The following is a 20,635-nucleotide window of genomic DNA, read 5'->3' as shown; positions in this document are numbered from 1 at the left end:
TAGAGTTTGTCACAAACTTGAAAATAATGAACGAGGTGAGAAAGAATTCTTAAGGAAAATTAGTTCAGCTAGTTCAAAAGGTTATCATAATTGAAAATTTTGACTTTAGAAATATAGACTGGAAGGAAGAAAAAAAGAATTTCTTGAGGTTTTAAAGGGATCGTTATCTCATACCGTTGTTGATAGAGTGAACTCGTGGCTTAAATATATTATATTTAGTAATAACCACGGATGATATCATTGTAGACATCAACTTTACCACAAGTTAGTAAGACTAGATCGTATAGTTCTGACCTAGGAGATACAAAGGCATGCAGAGATATCCAGAAAAGAAAAAAAAAAAGAGAAAAAAAAACATGCACGTGGAACTGTAGGGTTGAGATTATGAAATGCTCGAAACAGTTATGTAGAAAGGATCTTGAAGAAAGAAATATTAATATGGCGTGATTGTCAAGAAATATTTCATGATGGCAATAACAGATTGTATGCCTAAGTCTAAAGGGGTTAATAGAGTAGGTGTTAAATGGATGAACAGGAAAATTAAGCAAGATTTACAGAAGAGATTATAGCAGTTATATGAAATCTGCAAAATGCAGGATAGAATAGGGACAAGTATAATCAAGAAGTTAGGATATGGGAGGGAAATAGGGGAAATATCTGACGGAGTGTTACCGTTATGCAGCTATCAAGAGAAGGAATGATGTTTGAGGATAACTATGCTGGATCGAGGTGGTGATTTAGTTTACAGTGGAACTACTCAATGATCATTTTGTTAATTTTTTTCATGCTTAATACAATTTTATTCTTTTAAGGAAACAGTCGAGGAATCAACTTCCTGCTTGCTCAGAATTCGGTCCGCTTGGATGGCCACCTCACCGGCCATTATGGATCAAATACGCATCATCATTACGCTTCGTATGCATCATATATTTCTTTGTAATATCAATGGTATTATTGCAATTTTAATATGCACTTCGCATCCATGATAACCTTGGCCGGTAGCGTGGCTAAAGAATTTAATAATCTTGATATGAATTCGGCAGTTGGACTGGATGGGATCTCTCTTTGTTTTGTGAATGAATGTGCTAAGGAAGTGACATTTCCATTAGCCAGACTGCATCTTGCTATTGCTTCCCTCGATGAATTTCAACTTCAGTAAGCGATTTTATAATAATAATAAACCATGATTAATAGTTCATTAAAAGGTTATTAATCCTATATTCTCCAAAATCAGCAATATCAAAGCGCATATTTTATGTCCGATTTGCCTGTTTTGGAGGGTGAAACTTCTGCAATTTCTGTATGAAATCGACTACCTTACCTTCGCTTAACAAGTTCTTATCAAGTTTCCCCACTTGGTAGAAGAGATTTCGACTCAAGTCTTTCCACTCGAGAAGAAAATGGCGAGTCATCTGCGTGACTGTGCTTTCATTAACTCAATAATTCAAATCAAGACTTCATTTTGTTCTGAGCGAAATGAAATAAGATGAGAATGAAGAGTTCATTAATGACGCCACTTTCACAAAAAAAAAAAAAAAAAGTCGAAAACAAGTTTCATCATTTTGTACGGATAAAGAAAATCTAAATATTAAAATCTTGGAGTAAAATGATAATTAAGGAGTTAATATTACCTGGATTGAAATTAATAATTTTAACATTAATCATATCTCATTCTATGACAGACAATAATCAATGCTTCTCGTGAAGCTGCTGATTCATGGATCTATAGGGACAGGTTTATTTCAAAGATTTATTATACAAATAATAACCTTTTCGTATGAAGTATAGCGCTGGGAGTATTTTGAGACGTTTAGTACAATTTAGTCAGAGTTGTTGGCACATCTGGGCCAATTTAAGCAAGCTAGATGGGGGGGATACAAATTGAGATCAAAAAGTGGTAGAGAATATATCGTTTATTTTGAAAGGCAATACTGGGTTTGCTTTTTATAAAAGTGAAATATTTTGACTAGAAACACTCAAGTATAAAATGAGTTTGAAAACGTAGATAACTTTAAAACATAGGAATATGCATATCGGTGCTATGGACGACAGGGTCACTTTGTGAAATAGATGTCTTTGTTATATCTTTTAAATGTGCCAGTAGAAGTTTGCATTCTTGAGTTAGCATAAGTTGTTCTTCACGGGTTTTGCTTACTTCTCTGAAAACATGTTGTAGATCATCATGCAGAATCTGCATCTCCTGAAAGATTAAAGGAAAAAAAAGTTAGCCTCCTGTGATAGTGAAATTGTCTGAGCTTTTACTTTAGGTTATCAAAACTATGTTATGAGAGCAACTTGCCAGAGACTATGATTTTATATTTTATAACTGAGGATAGGGTAGAAAATATAGCTTACCTTTCGGATATAGGTTCCAGTTTTTGACTCTTATTGTGGGATCATTTTCAGCGGAAAAAATAGCTTAGGCGTTGGAGAAAAAAAAAATACTCTGGATAAATTCGGTAAAGTAGAAGATGAGGAAGGGGATTCTGTTATCAGTGAAAGCAGAACAGCTCTTTCAGTACGCATGTATTATTTCTTTCTTTCTCGTTGACAACTGGGGCGCTATCGCACAAATTTCAGTAATTTTTACTGATGTGAAAAAAATAATAAGAAATAAGATTACTGATTTGTGTGTGCGCACATGTGCGCGCGCTCGCTCGCCCGGAATTTATTTTTACTTTATCTTAAAGATGAGTTTGGGTACAATACAAAAAAAGATTATACAGGGTCGATGATGTGTATGAAGATCAGTGTTAGTGTCTTAGGCTCTTGTCAGTAACGCTGACTGAAACAGTTCTTATGGGTATGAAAATGTTTAGTCTCCATTCCAATCGATTCTTCTCATTTATGTAAGTATTGTTTTTTTTTATGTATTAATAAATATGTCAGAGCTGTACACGAGAAAAATGAAGTATGTCATGACTGACTTCAAAATCTTTACCTTTCTTTTTCTTCATGCATTAAAAGCACGCATGTAAACACACACACACACACACACACACACACACACACACACACACACACACACACACACACACACACACACACACACACACACACACACACACACACACACACACACACACACACACACACACACACACACACACACACACACACACACAGAGTTTCTACTCATTATGTATTCCTCTACTGTAGTGTATTGAAACAACCGTACTATGTCATAAATAATGACTGCTTTTCTGTTAGCATAATGCAGAATGACCAATCACGTTTATCATTGGAAATCAGGTTTCCAGAATCCTGATTCCAAACGTGATTCCAAATCCTTTTATAAATAGGCAGGCTGCGTTTTCAACATTTGGTCCATAAAAAAGTCAGCAAATGATCATACTCAATCATTAAAGAGTGCATGTTGTATCGCATTCTTGTATAGTGGTATCATTCATTATCAAAACTGTTGCACATATACTATTTAATGTTCAAGATAAAATTTTCGTAGAACACTGGGTACAATTATAAGCATCAGGTTTACCGCAAAAATATTTTGTCTAAACATTTTTGAATTTATTGCTGAAACAGAAAGAAACGAAACGTCAACTTTAACCAAGAAGAATCCTGGTTATGGGAATAAAAAAATTTAAAAAGTGAGAATATCTTGATCTAAAAGACTGCAGGGGGAGGACAGGGAAACACCAAAACTAGCTTTCATTTCTATAGCAAAATTTTACTAGTAAAAATTTAATAACTGCATTTTGGAAAAGAGACTAAATTTTAAACTAGACTTAAAATTGGGAGATTTCTGTTTACATGCTTCTTCCATATCATATATTTTAAAACGCAATACTCACTTCTAACTTGATCCTGATGCTTGTTTCCATTTCTTTAACTTTGTTAGTAACTCTTTCTGCACCCAAATTCGTTGTTATTAAACTAGATTCAAAAGCAGTAAGTTCTCTCTGTACATTGGAAACTTCTTTTTTTATTAAGGCTAAATCACTCTCAAACATATGCATCTGGGTAGATAAAGTAGATAAGGAAATGAAATTCTCTGTTTTCTTTTTCCTTGGTTCAAATGGCTGATGTTGAAAGGGAATAGACAGTTGTTCATTTTCATTTTTTGAGACATTTCCATTACTATTCCACTTGCTCTGTAGTTCTTTCAATAAAGCAGTATGTCTAACATCGGAGACCATGCTTTTAATGCAGGAACGCGTTTGGAGAGGAGAAAATCTCTGGTCACTGTTGGTTGCAACATTAGTACCTGAGACTGGACGAGAAGCAGGCTGTGAAGAAGAACGGAAGTTTGAATGTGCATTTTTTGCTATACTATCTTCACTTGAACTGTAATTATGCATTACATCAGATTGTTGACTTGAACGAAACCCACTCATTGTTTCCATGGATACACTAAGCCACCGATCTTCACTGCAAAGAAACAAAATTATATTTTGTTAATATATAGTCCCGAAGTTATTTTCTGACGGTGAACATTTAAGATGGGCATTAACAAAATTTATTTTAATTATTTTAAGTAATTTATGACTGTTACAGAAAATTATTAAATAAAAACACCCATCCTTTCTATGCACATTAATACAATGTAACCTCTATAATCGGAACGCTACAGTTGCTAGTTTACGTGAAACATAGGTTTATAGAAACATAGGTTTGCGAGAAAAAATGAAGTATGTCATGACTGACTTCAAAATCTTTACCTTTCTTTTTCTTCATGCATTAAAAGCACGCATGTAAACACACACACACACACACGCGCGCGCGCTCGTAATTTGAAGACTTCTCAGCATTTTTCTGTTCAGTATTGTTATTATTTGGAATATTGGGAGAAGAGGCGAGAACGTAATGCGGAAGAGTAACGTATTAGAAATTATTATTATTATTATTATTATTATTATTATTATTATTATTATGTGACACCTCCAGGGAGTACAAAGACTCATCGAGGGAGAGTGTGCCAACAGCATCGAACGATTGATCCCCTTCCAACTACTAACCGCTCTCAAACTTGCTTGTGGCAACTTTGCATCGTTGGTTTTGTGCTTATATAAATAAAGGCTGGAGCTTTGTCAAGGGGTCACTATAAAAACGATCTGTATTCGTTTTGAAGAGCTGGGATTTTGAGTCTTTCATGTAATACTTCATGGGAATGATTATTCTATGCGAGATTGATGAAGTTTTTTCCAGAACAGGAACGTAAGTATACATAATTAAAACGAATGAAGGAAAGAACTTACATAGAATTAATTCTTTTCTTTAACTAGAACTTTCGCCTATGCATCACGGGCATAAAAATGAAAAACAACACACAACTTAGCACAGGAAAAAAGATCAACAAAACGCATCGATAATACTCTAGTAAGGATTCCCATAAGTGAGATAAACGTAAGCCATACGATCCTTTTAAGCTAGGACAATGTAATAATCTTTCACAGCTTCCTTTATAAAATCTTTCACTACTTATGCTCCTGCCTGGAAAAAAAGGTGGGCTTCCACAGGATCATGTGTTTAGTAACACTGCATATTCCTCAGCCATATTGTTTCAGGTTCATGATACTTGATGTACGTTTAATGTTCGTTGCGAACAAACAGGGCAGATCTTAAAATGTCCAAACTAAAAAAGCCACAAGAAAGTTTAATGGATGAAGCCTATCTTTATGTAAGAAAAAAAAAATGAGATATTTTCTGGACAGAGAAATGCTCAAGAAAATGAGATATTTTCTTGAGCATTTCTGGATGAACGTTTCAAGAATGTTAAGCTGCTGGAGAATTTTACCAAGAAAAAAATAAAATCAGCTAACGCCTTTTATTCCCGTATAGGGAGTAGGCGAGGCCATTTTAGCCCGAGATTTTTACCAGTACTTTCTCATATTCCTTTGACATAAGGATGTGGTATGCAAGCAATTTCTTCTTGAGCAGAAGCAGGAATCCTAAACTATTTAATGCAAGTTAATAAAGGTCTCACTGAGCTATTAGTCTTATGTACGAGTAGTAAGTCATATGTACAGCATAGAGCATGGGCAAGGTGTATTAAAGTTTTAATACGAGTTTCATTGCGGAACCTTCAATTTCTTTAATTTATTCTATACCACAAAATATTTAGAATAAATTTCAAAATCAAAAAGTTTAACAATGTCGGCCGAAAATTCATGTTTGAGTAATTCATGTATCTTTTAAAGATATGTTAGTAAGAAAAAAGATACCTACATTAACGGAAGATTTTATTAATGCCCGCTGTACCCCTCTTCTGAGATTACTCAGTTTATTAATCTAACTGTAGAAACATTAGTAACCGAAATGCGTGTTTAATCTTCCGGTAATGTTCTTTCTTATCTTATTCTTCTACTAAATTCTAGTAATGAAGTAATAATTTTATGTAAGTTCCCTGTCTTTTATTCATTTTAACGAAGCAATGAAGAATTAACAGATAAAAGCAGTTGGAAAGAAAGCTGAACGAGATTAGCATTTTTGGTGAGTCAGAAATTCAACTGTAAAAGTATATAAATTAAGTGGATATTAAATCCAAACCTCATTTCATAAAAGATTATGAGCAGCTGATGCTCGCGTTATTGCAAGTTTATGGGAAGTATAATGAAGTTGGTTCTGCTGAACAACATCCATGGAAATACTGTCTAAAAATAAAAATAAAAATAAATTTAAAAAAAAAAAACGATGCAGAAATTGACAATCGGTAATACATTGGTTGGAGAGGCAGTGACGTAGGGTTTTCAATTAGCCGAACTACCCTCTTCCGAACAGCGTCAATTTTAGAGAGATTATCAGAAGAATAGCTACGTTTTTGGCCTCCTTGGCAAACTCGTAGTTGCGCGCCTTTTTCAGTGTGACAATGTCGAGAATTGGTAAAATATACTAGCGCCCTTTTAACATCGGCTCCCTTGGCAACTTCCCCAATACCATAGTGTTCTGCTCTATTATTTTGGGTGGTTTTAGGTGAACCACCCGAAATGTGAGGGAGTTGTTCTGAAATTGGCGGATTTGGAATCTGTACAGAGACAATAGTTGGACATAGGAGAGGTAACGTCTTAAGCGAAAGTAGCGTCTCGGCTTCTAAAAAAATATCCTTTTGTTTTTGAATACCAACTATTTTCATCGCGGAAGCCATGGAAAGTATGGAACACAATGTGACTGTTATTACTGTTATTACTTTATTCACATAATTGATACACAGTCAAAACAAGATATCATTTAAACAATAATTTGACTGGTGATACAGAACAATTCAGATTCTGCCCGATATCTAAGAATAGTCTGTCAGGTAGCGCCGTAAAATATGGACTGTTCCAAGTAATGCTGTTTTTTTTTTGTAGATCATATGGAGTCACTTAGTTGATGTTTAATCGCTATGTATTATTATTATTATTATTATTATTATTCGTGACACCTCCAAGGAGTCCGAAGACTCATCGCGGAGGACACCTATACAACACTCCGTCTCCACTACTCTACCGACCCTCTACTACCAATCACATATAGTTGGATAGCTTCTTTGAAATTGCACCAAGTGCACCGATGACTATTGGGATGACTTTGGTGTGTTTAAGCCACAGCCGGCCAACTTCGATTACCAGATATCGATATTTTTATACTAAAAAGAGGTGAGTAAATATGAATTGTCGAGGGGCAAACAACAACAACAACAACAGAAGTGTTACACACACACGCACGAAGTCTGTCATAAACAACACTACTACACAATAAGGTCTGGACATTTTAGAAATTTACAATTGATACTAGCAGGTGAACCGAAATATCGGGTATGTCCACCTTTGGCTTTGATCACCTCCTGCACCCTTCGAGGGAGGCTTTCCACCAATGTGCGACAGACAGGTGGAATTTGTCTCCATTCCGCCATCAAAGCAGCACTGAGTTCAGTGACAGATTGAGAAAGTCCTGCTCTGGATCTCAATTGCTGCTCCAATTCGTCCCATAGATGTTCTATGAAGTTGAGTTCTGGATTCTGTGAAGATCTGGGCAGTCGTTTAAACACCTATCTCTTCATACCATTCCATAACAGCTGCAGCTTTGTGGCATGAGCCATTGTTGTCTTGATAGTAACACGGGTCCGTTGCATGAAAAATCCACAGTGTAGGCAGCACCTGATTATCCAGAATATCAAGGTACTGAGTTGTCTTCATGGAACCACGGACAACGACTAGTGGTCGCACTCCAAACCAGCTGAATGCATTCCACACCATTACTTCTCCACCACCGAACTTTACTGTGAGTACAACACGCTGTGGTAACAAGCATTCACCAGGCTGCCTCCACACCCACACCTTGCCATCAGACTGGAAACAGGTGAACCTTGATTCATCGGTACAGAGTACCGTTTTCCATTGGTCAATTGTCCAGTTCACATGCGCTTTGCACCAGGCCAGACGAGCCGCTTTGTTTGGTGTTGTGATGTTCGGCTGGTATTCCGCTGCTCTTCCGTGGAAACCCAGTAAATGGGGTTCTTTTTGTACAGTATTACTGCTCACCATGGTGGTACTGGCACTCTGGAACTCATCACAGATGGTCTGTGCCGACTGTAGTCCGCTTTTGCGTGCCACCCGTTTTAACACCCTCCAGTCCCTGTCAGTCATTTTCGGCTGCCGCCCTCGGTGCATTCTTGCATGATGTCAGAACGTCTCCATTTGTTGATCACATCATTAACCGTTCATTTTGGATGCTCCAGTTCAGCGGTAATGGCACGTATGGACATGGCACCAATGTGACAGCCCATGATGACACCTAGAAATTATTGAGTTCTTGTCGTGTTGTCATACTGTAAAATCTCATATGGTGAAATATTTCAAAAATTTTCACTCATATTGATTTTATATGGGCCATAAAATACTTATAATTAGAAGTGTATATAGCATGCTTTAAAGAAAATCAGCTAATGCCTTTTTTTTCATATAGGGATTAGGCGAGGACGTTTTTAAACCCTATATAGCATGCTTTAATGCAATAAATTTTGTAATATATTGTGAGAATAACTGAATGTAGAACCACAAGTAGATGTAACTAAAAGATCAGACAGGATTATTCTAGTAAATTGAAGTTCAACAATAATCTCAAAGGTCACTGAATTATAGGAGTTTTGCCACTAGGACCTAAAGTAAGCGTGGGTGACGTCAGGGCACTTCCGGAAAATCCGGGAAGTTTGGAAAGAGATTGGGGGGAGAGATCTGGCTCTTTTTTCAAGGAGGAGAAGAGTCGGAGTCTGGCGAGCGAGTCATCCAGGAGATCATGGTGTTAGATCTTGAATGGGAGAATTTATTGAAAAATTAATTCATTCAAGATTTAACAAGTCTAACATATCAACAAGGAGAAACTTGTACTTAAGCAAACAAAAGGATTGTAAATAGGGCTATAAATACCTTTAAATGTAGAATTATAAAAGAAAACTTGTTTATTCAAATCTAAGTAAAGATTTCCAGTTTGTAAAATGTAACTATAAAAGGTTATTCTATGTAAAATGAAATGTTTATCAAGATGTAAACAAAAGTCCAAAGTTCGCGAACGAACCGTTTGGCTTGGGGCATACGCATTTACACAGAAAGCGGCGCTAGCTCGTTTTCCCGGAAGACGATACACAAGGAGACGCGGTATACCCGATCATCTCGCGGGCAAAGGAGATGAGTGCCGTGCGGAAGAACGTGGCAGTAAAGAGGGCACCAAGGATGAAGAATAAAAGGGGTTTGCTCCCCTCTCTCAATGCTTTTTGGTTTTTTCTCCTGACCCTTTCCGGGTGTTTTACGTGGTTGGACATTGGGCCTCTCTCTCGCCTCCTGATGGATTCCGGATCGCCCTGAGATGTTAGATGTTGGCACGCGCAGTTCCAGCGCCCTGACTAGCTATCTCCTCGGGACGGAATAGCTGAACCAGCAGCTCTGACGAGGACAGGCGGCATTAGAGCCCAGATGTGGGCATAGCGCCAGACGTTCGGTAAAGCCAAGTAGGATAACCTCTATGAGTAACCACGTGGATAAAGGCCAAGCAGAGATGTTCTGACCCCAATTCAAAGAACAAGGATTGGGCTGTGTAAGACGAAAATGTGAATTAAGTGACGGATCTGTTGATCTTCCCAAGAGCTGGTAACGTGCAGAATTTTGTTATTCCTTTCCCACTTAGAATGAAGAAATGTTATACAGTTAGTGAGCAAGGACAATGTAGTATAGAACTCTTAGGTGATTATCGATAATAGCAATGGCTTAACCCACTAAGAATTTTGTTAGAGAAAGTTTATAGATGATTTGTGACAGGTATTTTATATGAATAACTAACGTAATTTAGAAGAGAACTGAATGGATGAAATTTAAGACTTGTATAATGTGTAGTTTAATGCTTAATCTTATAGAAGGAGCTATTGATTGTATCCATTTGTGTTTTGGTTGGTTTAACTAGTTCTTTACTTTAGAATAACATAAAATTGACTGAGTGCATGAATGCAAATATATAACCTTAAGATCTCAATAAATGTGCTTTCTGTTTTGGACCTGACATTAGCCTGAGAATGAATTCAAATTACCACTCATAAAAACGGAACCTAAGCGGAGTAGAATAGATGTTTAAAAGCCACGATTGCAAACGATATTAAACGTTGTTATTGAGAATTTCAGTACTAACAATAAGTGTTAGATTCTTCATCTCTGTATGTTATCTGAGAGAGTTTCCGTAGTTAAGAATTCCTTCCAACCTAAGATATTGGCTGGCGCAGTGTAACAAATAAATTTGCCAGTATCTGATCGGGAGACAATCTCAAACAGTAATCACAAAGGATTTTGTCCCTAACAAAAGGTAAACCCTTTGTCCGAGTAATTGATACACGTGATTAATCTAGAAATCGGCCAGATATATAGATAGTCTTTCTATATCGTGTACTGAAGGAAAAATTTAAGTTTAGATCTTGAGAGTAATTAGGGTAAAAGCAAATTTGATCTACATAAGGAAAAACAAGTATAAATTAAAACAAAGCCACGAGAGTGGTGACAACAATGGGGAGTTCGCTGGCAGATATCCCCAGTGTCAGGAGAAGCCGTATTTCAAGATATCCTTCCGAGATATTCTTCGATGAATGTACCGATCCACGTGAATGCTGATTTCTTGCAGCCGAAGCAGTTCCTAACATCGCCGAAGAAATACATTACTTTTCCAAGGAAGGAATTTGCAAGACGACAACCGTCGGATAGTGCCCGATCACAGCCGTCGCGCAAGAATGAAAAAGGAACCAGCAGAATTCACCCTTACCCCTTCAGGACCCAGGACTTTACAAGATATTGTGAGCTAGTAAATAGATTGTTCTCTGTTAATGTCCAAGATTGTGTGTGTGTGTGTGTGTGTGTGTGTGTGTGTGTGTGTGTGTGTGTGTGTGTGTGTGTGTGTGTGTGTGTGTGTGTGTGTGTGTGTGTGTGTGTGTGTGTGTGTGTGTGTGTGTGTGTGTGTGTGTGTGTGTGTGTGTGTGTGTGGATGATCGATGTTACTTCTGTTTAATTAATGGTGTAATGTGTTGAAGAGGTCAGAAAGCCAAACATTAGTCTGAATGTGCACAAAAGAATAAAAAGAATACTGTAAACTTGAATATTGCTTGTGTTACCTAATGCTTAGAACGTGTTGTGTATAATTTTGCCTTATGTTAATAGGATTGAGAGTAAGGTTATGTATGCTAAATTCCATCCACGTGTCTAATAAGTTGAGTGAAAAGAATTCTCTGTGTAGTGCTTTAAGTGAGTTGGCTTACTGAATATGTGGAGAAGCAGGCACGTGGTATGTCCCATTCCTTTTGTATATTAATTGCCATAGTTGAAATAAATATGTTTGGTTTTGTTAATCGCTTGCCTGATCTTTGTTAGCCAATGCACTGTCTCACAAGAAATTATTCGGACCTGTGTGACCAAAGTGAAGTAACTGCCACCACTGAGTAATTCGGAGTTACTTGAGATAAAAATGATTTAAAGGTTATTATACGTGCTTAGCTAAATTAATGTATGCTAAATTTCATACATTAATGAATTTTCTTACATGATTTTCTCATGTAAGAAAAAAAAAATCCTTTACACCCCTGTTCTTCAATCTGTGGTCCGTGGACCAGCACCGGTCTGCCAAAAATTTTCCCCCAATCATGTAGTGGCTACATGATTCTGGCGCTACATTGTTGAAGGGCGAGCGGGACTCTGCACGCGACAATGTAGCGCCCGAAGTATAGGCGAAGTGCGCGGCCGTTCGAATGCCAGTATTGTGTCATGCCTGTCGACGACACGTCGCAAAAATTCTTATTTTATCGCGCTCATCCGTATTGTTTTCTAATATTGTGTTGTGGTATTTCGGAAAACAAATTATTTCTTTCGTAAAATTTGAAACCCTACAAAATGGAGACAAAAAAAGTTAAACGGCAAAACCTTTTAACCTTCTTTAGTAGAGGCAAGGACAATATTCAGGAGAAAAGTAGTGGTGGTACTGAAAGTATGCCAAATACTAATGCTTCAAGTTTAGAAGAAACAAAGAAATATGTTGATACTTCAGAATGTGCAATACAAACCAAAAAAAAAAGAAGAGGAAACTCTGTTAGGCGTTTCGACAAGGACTATTTAAAGCTTGGTTTCATTGTAGCCCCTGGCAGTGAACTATCACCACGGCATTTGTGTGTAGTATGTTCCAAAATTCTGTCAAATGATGCTATGAAACCTTCCAAACTTGCTCGTCATTTGCATTCGAAGCATAGAGATTTTATTGATGAGCCACTAGCCTTTTACAAAGATTACGTGACCAGATGAAAAATCAGAAAAGTGAAATGAAAATGATGACGACTAGTGATAAGTCGCTGCTTCGAGCGTCTTATTTAGTTGCTCTTCGAATAGCTAAAACGAAAAAACCGTTTACTATTGGTGAGGGGTTAGTAAAGCCTTGCATCTTGGATGTCGCGAGAAATTTTGGGTCCTCAAGCCACTAAGATACTGGAGGCTATATCGCTTTCGGAAACCACCATTCAGAGGAGAATTATTGATATGGCCACCGATATTGAAAAACAAGTTGTAGAGGGGATAAAGAAATCGAGATGTTTCGTGATTCAACTTGATGAATCAACGGACGTGAGTAACCATGCTATCCTACTTTGCTTCGTAAGGTATAGTGAAGATGAAGACTTAAGGGAAGAACTTCTTTGTTGCCTTGACTTACCTGGACGGACCACTAGTTCAGAGATATTTAATGTTCTTGACGGGTATTTTCAAACGCAGGGCTTAGACTGGAGCAAATGCGTCGGAGTGTGTACCGACGGTGCTGCGAGCATGACTGGACGTCGCTCAGGAGTAGTGCGAAAATAAAGGAAGTCGCGCACCCAGAAATTTTGTCCACTCACTGTATGATCCACCAGGAGCACCTAGCTGCAAAGAAGCTTTCTACTGAACTAAATATTGTGATGAATGACGCGGCGAAGATCATTAATAAAATTTGTAGTCGAGCTATGAACTCCAAGCTGTTCACGACACTGTGTGAGAGTATGGACTCACACCACCAACATCTCCTTCTCCATGCAGAAGTGAGGTGGTTATCGAGGGAAAGGGTTCTTGCACGCCTTTTCGAACTGAGGGAAGAAGAAAAGCAGTTTCTGCGAGAGCGAAAATCTGATCTAGTAGAGCCTTTGTTGAATGAGAAATGGACGGCTAAGCTTGCGTATATGGCGGACATATTTAGCCTTCTTAACGAACTTAATATTTCTCTTCAGGGTTCTTGTACAAATATTTTTACACTGAGAAATAAAATGGATGCGTTCAAAAAGAAGCTGGCCCTTTGGAACAGTCGCGTACAAGAGGATAGAAATGTTTCCACTTTTGGGATAATTTTTGATTGCTGCTGATGTCAACAAGAAAGTCATAGTCAACATTTAAAGGCAATAGCTGAAAACTTTAATAATTATCTCCCTGAAAATGAGGATCCTTGTAAAGGTAACCTCTGGATTAATAATCTCTTCTTGGAAGATATAAAATCATGCAGACTTGATCCTCGCGAAAAACAAAAGCTGATCGAGTTGTCTTCTGATGTCACTCTGGTGTCCAGACATAAAATGCAATCGTTGTCTCGATTTTGGATATCACTCGAAAAAGAATATCCATCTCTGAGTTATAAAGCTATCAAATTGTTGGTCGTTTTTTCTACTTCCTATTTGTGTGAAAAGACTTTTTCAGCCATGTCAGTAATAAAAACCAAACAGAGAAATCGAATCGATGTAATTGCAGCGCTTCGTCTCTCAGAAACAACGCTCCAGCCACGTAGATCAAATTTTCTAACCTCTAAGCAGCAGCAGGTGTCGCACTAGCTAAAAATTGTAATTTTATAAAATTAAATTTAATAAATAAAATACTATATACATTGGTTTATGTTTCTGTCTTAGCCGTCAGCCGGTCCGCGAAATATTTCTCCTATTTTCCCAGGTTCGCAGGTGTAAAAAGGTTGAAGAACGCTGCTTTACACAATCCTTAATGGTGTAGTCGTTAACAAAAATAAATTTTTAAGGATTAATACACTTGAATTATAGCAACCTAGATGGAGGATTTTGCTCCAAACAAAGGTTTTTCCTCAGTCTACGGTACCAGCACACGTGAGAGTATGCTTTACGACATTGAAAAGGGGTGTGTGTGTGTGGGGGGGGTAAGCTAAGTGGATTACGAACGACCGAATTCAAATAATACTATTATACGTGAGTTGGAATTTAGAGCATATAGGCATTTACACAAGCTCTAGCAGACACGGAAAAACCAATGTAAGAGGGGAAATAGACTGGATAAAAGGAACGTTATGTACATAAACAAACATAAATAAATATAAAATAAAAAAAAAAACGTTACAATACTCTCTGTATTCAACTGCTACGATGAAATCATGCTTCCTAAGTGACGCCCACAGATACGAAACCCTTCGACACTTCTGCGCATGTCAAAAGAAGGAGAATCCATTCCGATAATAGGGTAATCAATCTGTATTGTGGGATGAGTGTTTATTATTACACGTCGGAAAATTAACTTCTCTTTTATGATCATTGTAGTTTTTAAAGTGGCAACTAGTTTGCTTGTATGATACTTGGAAAATGTTACGTAAAAAGCACGTGATTTCGCGTGTTGGTGACCAATTCGTACATCGCCTTATTTCTTTCGTCCCTTCAACCTGAACTTGGCAGTCTGCCAACGACAACTCTCGCTTATATGGTCGGACTATACTAATCTTTGCACCGGTTTTTATGTTATTAGAAAACCTGGAATATTCGATAACTTCAAATAACAGGGGTGTCGGGACAATTGTTGGTAGACAGCGTATAATTGACTAGTTCTCTGCGAACTAATTATTTCGTTACTGTTGTAGTTATACTATTGAGCATTTATGTAAACACATTAAAAATTTAACAGCTAACATTTAAAAACCAAAATCAAGAATAAAACTGAAGAAAAAAATGTTAATAAAGCTGATGTACCTGCGAGTCGTTACTTAAAAAAAAAAGACGAAGCAGAACACCCAAGAAAGTACTCTCGCTGCGATGATGTGATATTGATTTCTCGGACACATAATTAGTGAATGATTTCATGCAAGCTATTAATTGAGATTTAGCTTGCTACTCATTTTCATACCTGTTATTTCTGAATTTGTTATCCATTTACATGCACACGAGAAGGAGTACAAATCAACGAATTTAGCCTAGACATTGCGAATGGCACGTTTCTAGTTTAAAGCATTAACCTCCTAATCTAACTGCAAGACACCAAAAATAGTCATGCCATTTTTATAATATAATTGTTATATTTATAACATACATTTTATTATTATAATAATTATACATGTTTATAATTATTATATTCTTGTAAGCCGTGACCATTTCGTATGTAGATGTTTGCATTAACAAAATAATGATAGTTTAGACCAGGGGTGTCCAAAGTACTGCCAGCGGGCCGGATGCGGCCGCCTGTGGGTTTTGATTTTCACGAGAGAAAAAATAAAATAACAATTTGAATCGAATGCGTATTAGATATTTTAATTTTGCCACTAATCGATAATCTCGATGTTGGTAATTTTACTTGGTAATTTTACATCGCTATATACCCACGTGTTTTTCAAATATTAGATGTGTCAAAGAAGCGTTCTTACACTGTTTTGTTCCAACCCGCGCTCAAGGGGAACGCAAGTGCGTGCTTCAGTGATGTTCGTTTGTTCAGATATCGAGGCTGTGTCGCTGCTGTCGCCAAATTTCTAGATACGCACTGTTATGTGGCCCTCGGATTACCTAAGGTTGGACAGCCCTGGTTTAGACGATGAGAACTTCGTTTTGATATATGGAAAGATTCATTACTTACTCCTCATCATCTTCGTCTACGCATTGTAAGGCTGACAAACTAGTAGATCGCGGTCGAACGTCTCCATCTCCCCTTTGATCTAATATCTGAAATAAATTGAAATTACTGTATTACTATATATTCATTTATACTATTTTATTATGATTTACTGATTAGAATTTGAACAAAGAAGGTCTTAGCTTTATTTTGAAATCGGTTTACTTATACAGACTGGATGTATTATGTTTCTAAGCAGAATGATTTCAATTTCTAAAGAATGTACATCTTAATATACATGAAAGCATTTTGCCAATTCGAAGTAGCTTTCTATCCTTTGAACAACCACGTGCTATCGCTTTACTGGCGAAACTTTAGCCATGAAGGGAGAAGGCAATGAGTTAAGGTTGGGGGCGGGGGAGATTCCAGCAAAATTTTCGAGCGCCTGATGAAAGAAAGTATTCATAGGCCCATAAGTGCTTACAGGGAGGCGACAGTGCTTAGAGACTAGTCATACTGTAGTAATTTCCTAAGTTAAGAGAAAGTGCGTGAAGTAAAAAAAGTGATTATTGCATTCCTCTACTAGTATAAATTATTAGGCTGTTCGTTTTAGTGCACTTCAATGGAAACGCGATATTGTCCATTAAAGAGACAATATTAGCAATAAATCACAAAGTGTGGTAATAATAATTTATCGCTTAGGATATTATGATGTGAAATGTATAAAACCCCACAACTCTAAAGTGGATACGCAGTGAGAAAAAAAGCTGCTTCGGTTTCGGAAACATAACATTTCTATGTTGATTACAATTTCGGATATTTAAGCTACTGTAATATAATACATCTCACGATAATAACAGAAGGTTTATTATCTGCAGGGGCGGCTCGTGCATAGGCACTACGGAACTGCAGCACCCCCGACTTTTCTCGATTTATTTATTAATTTATTTATGTTTGCTTGTAATATTTAATTTTATCATCAACAATCCTATAGAATTCTATTATTTTGTATAAAAAATAATAAAAATCCATCTTGTAGCACTGAGGAGGGCGAAGGACGCTAGCAGCACTGTGTTTACCATAGTGTCATATTCCTAGTATCTGCTACGCGCGCATGCATATGCACGTCATAGTGAGATACGCGCTATTAGCGTAATGCGGCACTGTCCGTCGCGCAGTTCCACTGTTGTTTATATGCAGTTTGCGCCAATAGTAGAGTGTTCGTAGTGCTTATCATGTTTACTCCGTCGCTTTAAATATTTGGACATTACAATTAAAGACATAACATTTGTTTATAGTTTTTATTTTAGAACATTGTTGGGGTTATGATCATGGATTTTATTTTTAAGTAATTTTGAATTATACTAAACTGTATAATTTTATCGATAATAAGCAATATTTTTTCATGAAACAAAAGAAGAATATATTTTCAAATTAAACAAAAAGCTAAACAACTTATTCTCAACATGTCTCCTTACGATAGAAAGGCAATCCTTAACTTAAAGAAAAACAAAGATATCATCATTACCAAGGCTGATAAGGGAAATTCAACAGTTCATCCTTAACTCTAAAGAGTATTATGATAAGTTAAACGTATTACTTTCAGCGAACTCTACCTATAAGATCCTAGACAAAGATCCCACCATAAAACATCACAATGAAACAAAGCAACTAATCCGTAATTGCAACATTTGGCCAGAAGAGGTGAAGAGAAGAATAAAATCCTCACATCCCATTACTCCCAGACTATATGGGACACCTAAAATACATAAAAAGGATATACCTCTCCGTCCAATCGTTGATGGGAGATCATCCCCAACTTACCTTTTGGCTAAGCATCTTGTAAACTTATTAAATAACAAAATAAGATCAACAGAATCCTATATCAAGAGTCAGCATTTTGTACTGCGTGATAATAAATAAACTCCAAGCCATTAAGATTGAACCAACAGACATACTAGCCAGTCTGGATATTGTGTCCCTCTTCACCAATGTACCAGTAGAAGAGGTAATAAACATCATTCAAGACCTCTTTCCTCTAGACATCACACAGATGTTTAAACACTGCCTTCAGTCTAATTTCTTCAAGGTCAATAACACCATATACTAACAATTAGAAGGCTTAGCAATGGGAATTCCGCTATCACCATCTTGTGCAGACCTTTTCATGGAAAAATTTGAAAAAGAAATTCTCTCAACAATCTCCCCTAGGCCATCTATATGGTGGAGATATGTTGACGATATTTTTTTTATATGGCAAGATAGCTTAGAAAACCTAAAATCGTTTGTGAATAAAATCAATTCCATACATAACAAGATAAAATTCACTCTGGAAGTTGAAAACAACAACCACCTGTATTTTCTAGACATCTTGATAAAAAAGACAATCAAATAGTGTCAATTTATCTATTTACAGAAAGCTGACAGACACTGGAAGATACCTTCATTATACTTCTAACCGTCACAAGAAGCACAAACTAAGCATTATCCATATGTTGAAAAATAGAACACGTAAGTTTATATCATAAGAGGATGATACACAGACTGAAATCTCACTAATAGCCAAAACATTATCACAAAATGGATACCCTCCAAACATCATCAAAAAATATCTATACGGTGGAAACCCCAGACAGGAAGAACCAAACTCCCAGCACATTTCTTCTGTAGTGATTCCCTTCATCAAGTCAATTTCTTATCAAATAGCCAGAATACTAGAAGCCCACAACATCAGAGTGATCTTCAAACCAACCACCAGCATCAAACATTTTTTAAGATCTCAAAAAGACAAGGTGCCATTCTACAAATATCCAGGAGTATATTACATTCCTTGCTCCAGTGGTCTCGCCTACATCGGACAAACTTCACGAAGTTTGGAGATCAGACAGAGAGAGCACGTTGGTGATGTAAACCACAACAGAAGTATTTCTACCAGCTTAGCACATCATTTCTGTCATTCCGTCTAACCACACGATAGAGTGGCAAAATAGCTCCATGCCATATTTAGACGACGATTATAGACATCGTTTATTCAAGGAAGCCGCAGTAATGTTAAAAACTGGCGGAAACCTCAACAGAAACCAGGGTACTATTCCTAACAGTTCATGGAAAAACCTCATCCTCTCTCTAAATCCATCTGAACTACAGCTAGCTAGTAATCACATTATGCGTTTACAACAAACACGCATGCGTGATAATTATTAAGAATAATAAGTCAACTCAGTCTCTGTCACGCGAGTGCAACCTAGAACACGCTACTAGAGTGTTTACAACGTTTTTATGTTCCTTTCAATTTGCATTTACTAGTATTTTTCATACTTTTCCGTCAACGCCTTGAAAAAGCTAGACAGTTTGCTAGCGAAACTGGTAGACAAAGAATGTTAAAATATTTGTATATGGTCAGTATTAAACAATAAGTTTTTTATGAATGATATATGCACGTAAACACAAGAAAGATATTTAATTAACCAAATATTTCGGTCTGGAAATAGCAGACCATCCTCAGTGGTATTACAAGAACAGTTTTAAAAAATACAAGCTAGAATACTAACAATAGATCGTTAAAAATAGAACACGCCGCGTGATGTTATATCACTAAGTAAGAAATGGAATATTTTGAAGTAGAGACATGATTGGAAAAAAAAATTAATGAGTAATCTTGATTAGACTTTCCCAGATTTTTGATATATATATATATATATATATATATATATATATATATATATATATATACAGTCATTAAGATTCAGGTTGGGACGATGGAGCAAGGCCTCCACGCTTTCCTTGAACAAACGTTCAAACCTATAACGGAATCTATGCAAGAGGCGAGTCCTAGACCAAAAGATGCTGTGGTCAGTTCAAATCCCGTGTTGAGCCAATCCAGACTTTTCAGGTTTGTTGTGAAGAATGGAGGATTGATGTCCTTGGATTCTTTTTTCAAGAGAACGTCCAGTCTGTCCAAAATAGGAGAGATCACAGTTGCAAGGAATTTGATAAACTCCACGAAGAGATAAAGTTGAGCGTTTGTCTTTAGGAGAAGGAAAATGAGAAGAGAATTTGTTAATAGGTGAATACGTAGCTGTTAAATCAGCTATTAATTCTTGCGATAGGTTCTGAAATACCGGAGATATAAGGAATAGGCACTCGAAGTATTGAAACTTTGTTGTTTTGTGGAGGATTATAAGAATTGAGAAGATGTTGAGTACTTTTTTCAGAAACGCCATTGAGTTTCATGTGTTGTTGGATAGTAGAAAGTTCTTTCTGTAGATAATCAAAAGTAGAACAATTAGTTTTGGCTCTTCTGATGAGGCATTTTATAATTCCTGTTTTTTGACATG

General features: G+C 36.8%; 1 protein-coding gene across 4 annotated transcripts in view; it reads right to left on the bottom strand.

Moving 5' to 3' along the window:
• Positions 1 to 1,895: 1,895 nt before the first annotated feature.
• LOC150098266 (uncharacterized) overlaps positions 1,896 to 20,635 on the bottom strand; it is an 86,054-nt gene continuing 67,314 nt past the window's right edge. For all 4 annotated transcript variants that reach the window (XM_090406452.1, XM_090406453.1, XM_090406455.1 and 1 more), the window contains 3 exons: positions 16,323 to 16,408; positions 3,813 to 4,389; positions 1,896 to 2,200 (listed from right to left, as the gene is read on the bottom strand). In XM_090406452.1, the coding sequence (XP_090262578.1) occupies positions 2,012 to 2,200; positions 3,813 to 4,389; positions 16,323 to 16,408 (852 nt within the window). In that variant the 3' untranslated portion in view covers positions 1,896 to 2,011. The remainder of the gene's footprint in view (positions 2,201 to 3,812; positions 4,390 to 16,322; positions 16,409 to 20,635) is intronic.

Source organism: Typopeltis vanoorti, chromosome 16 (genome assembly GCF_054136105.1).
Source record: "Typopeltis vanoorti isolate ZY-2024b chromosome 16, IOZ_Tvanoo_1.0, whole genome shotgun sequence".
NCBI classification, from domain to species: domain Eukaryota; kingdom Metazoa; phylum Arthropoda; class Arachnida; order Uropygi; family Thelyphonidae; genus Typopeltis; species Typopeltis vanoorti.
Note: the sequence above shows the minus strand (reverse complement) of the source record. Positions and strands in the feature narration are given on the sequence as shown.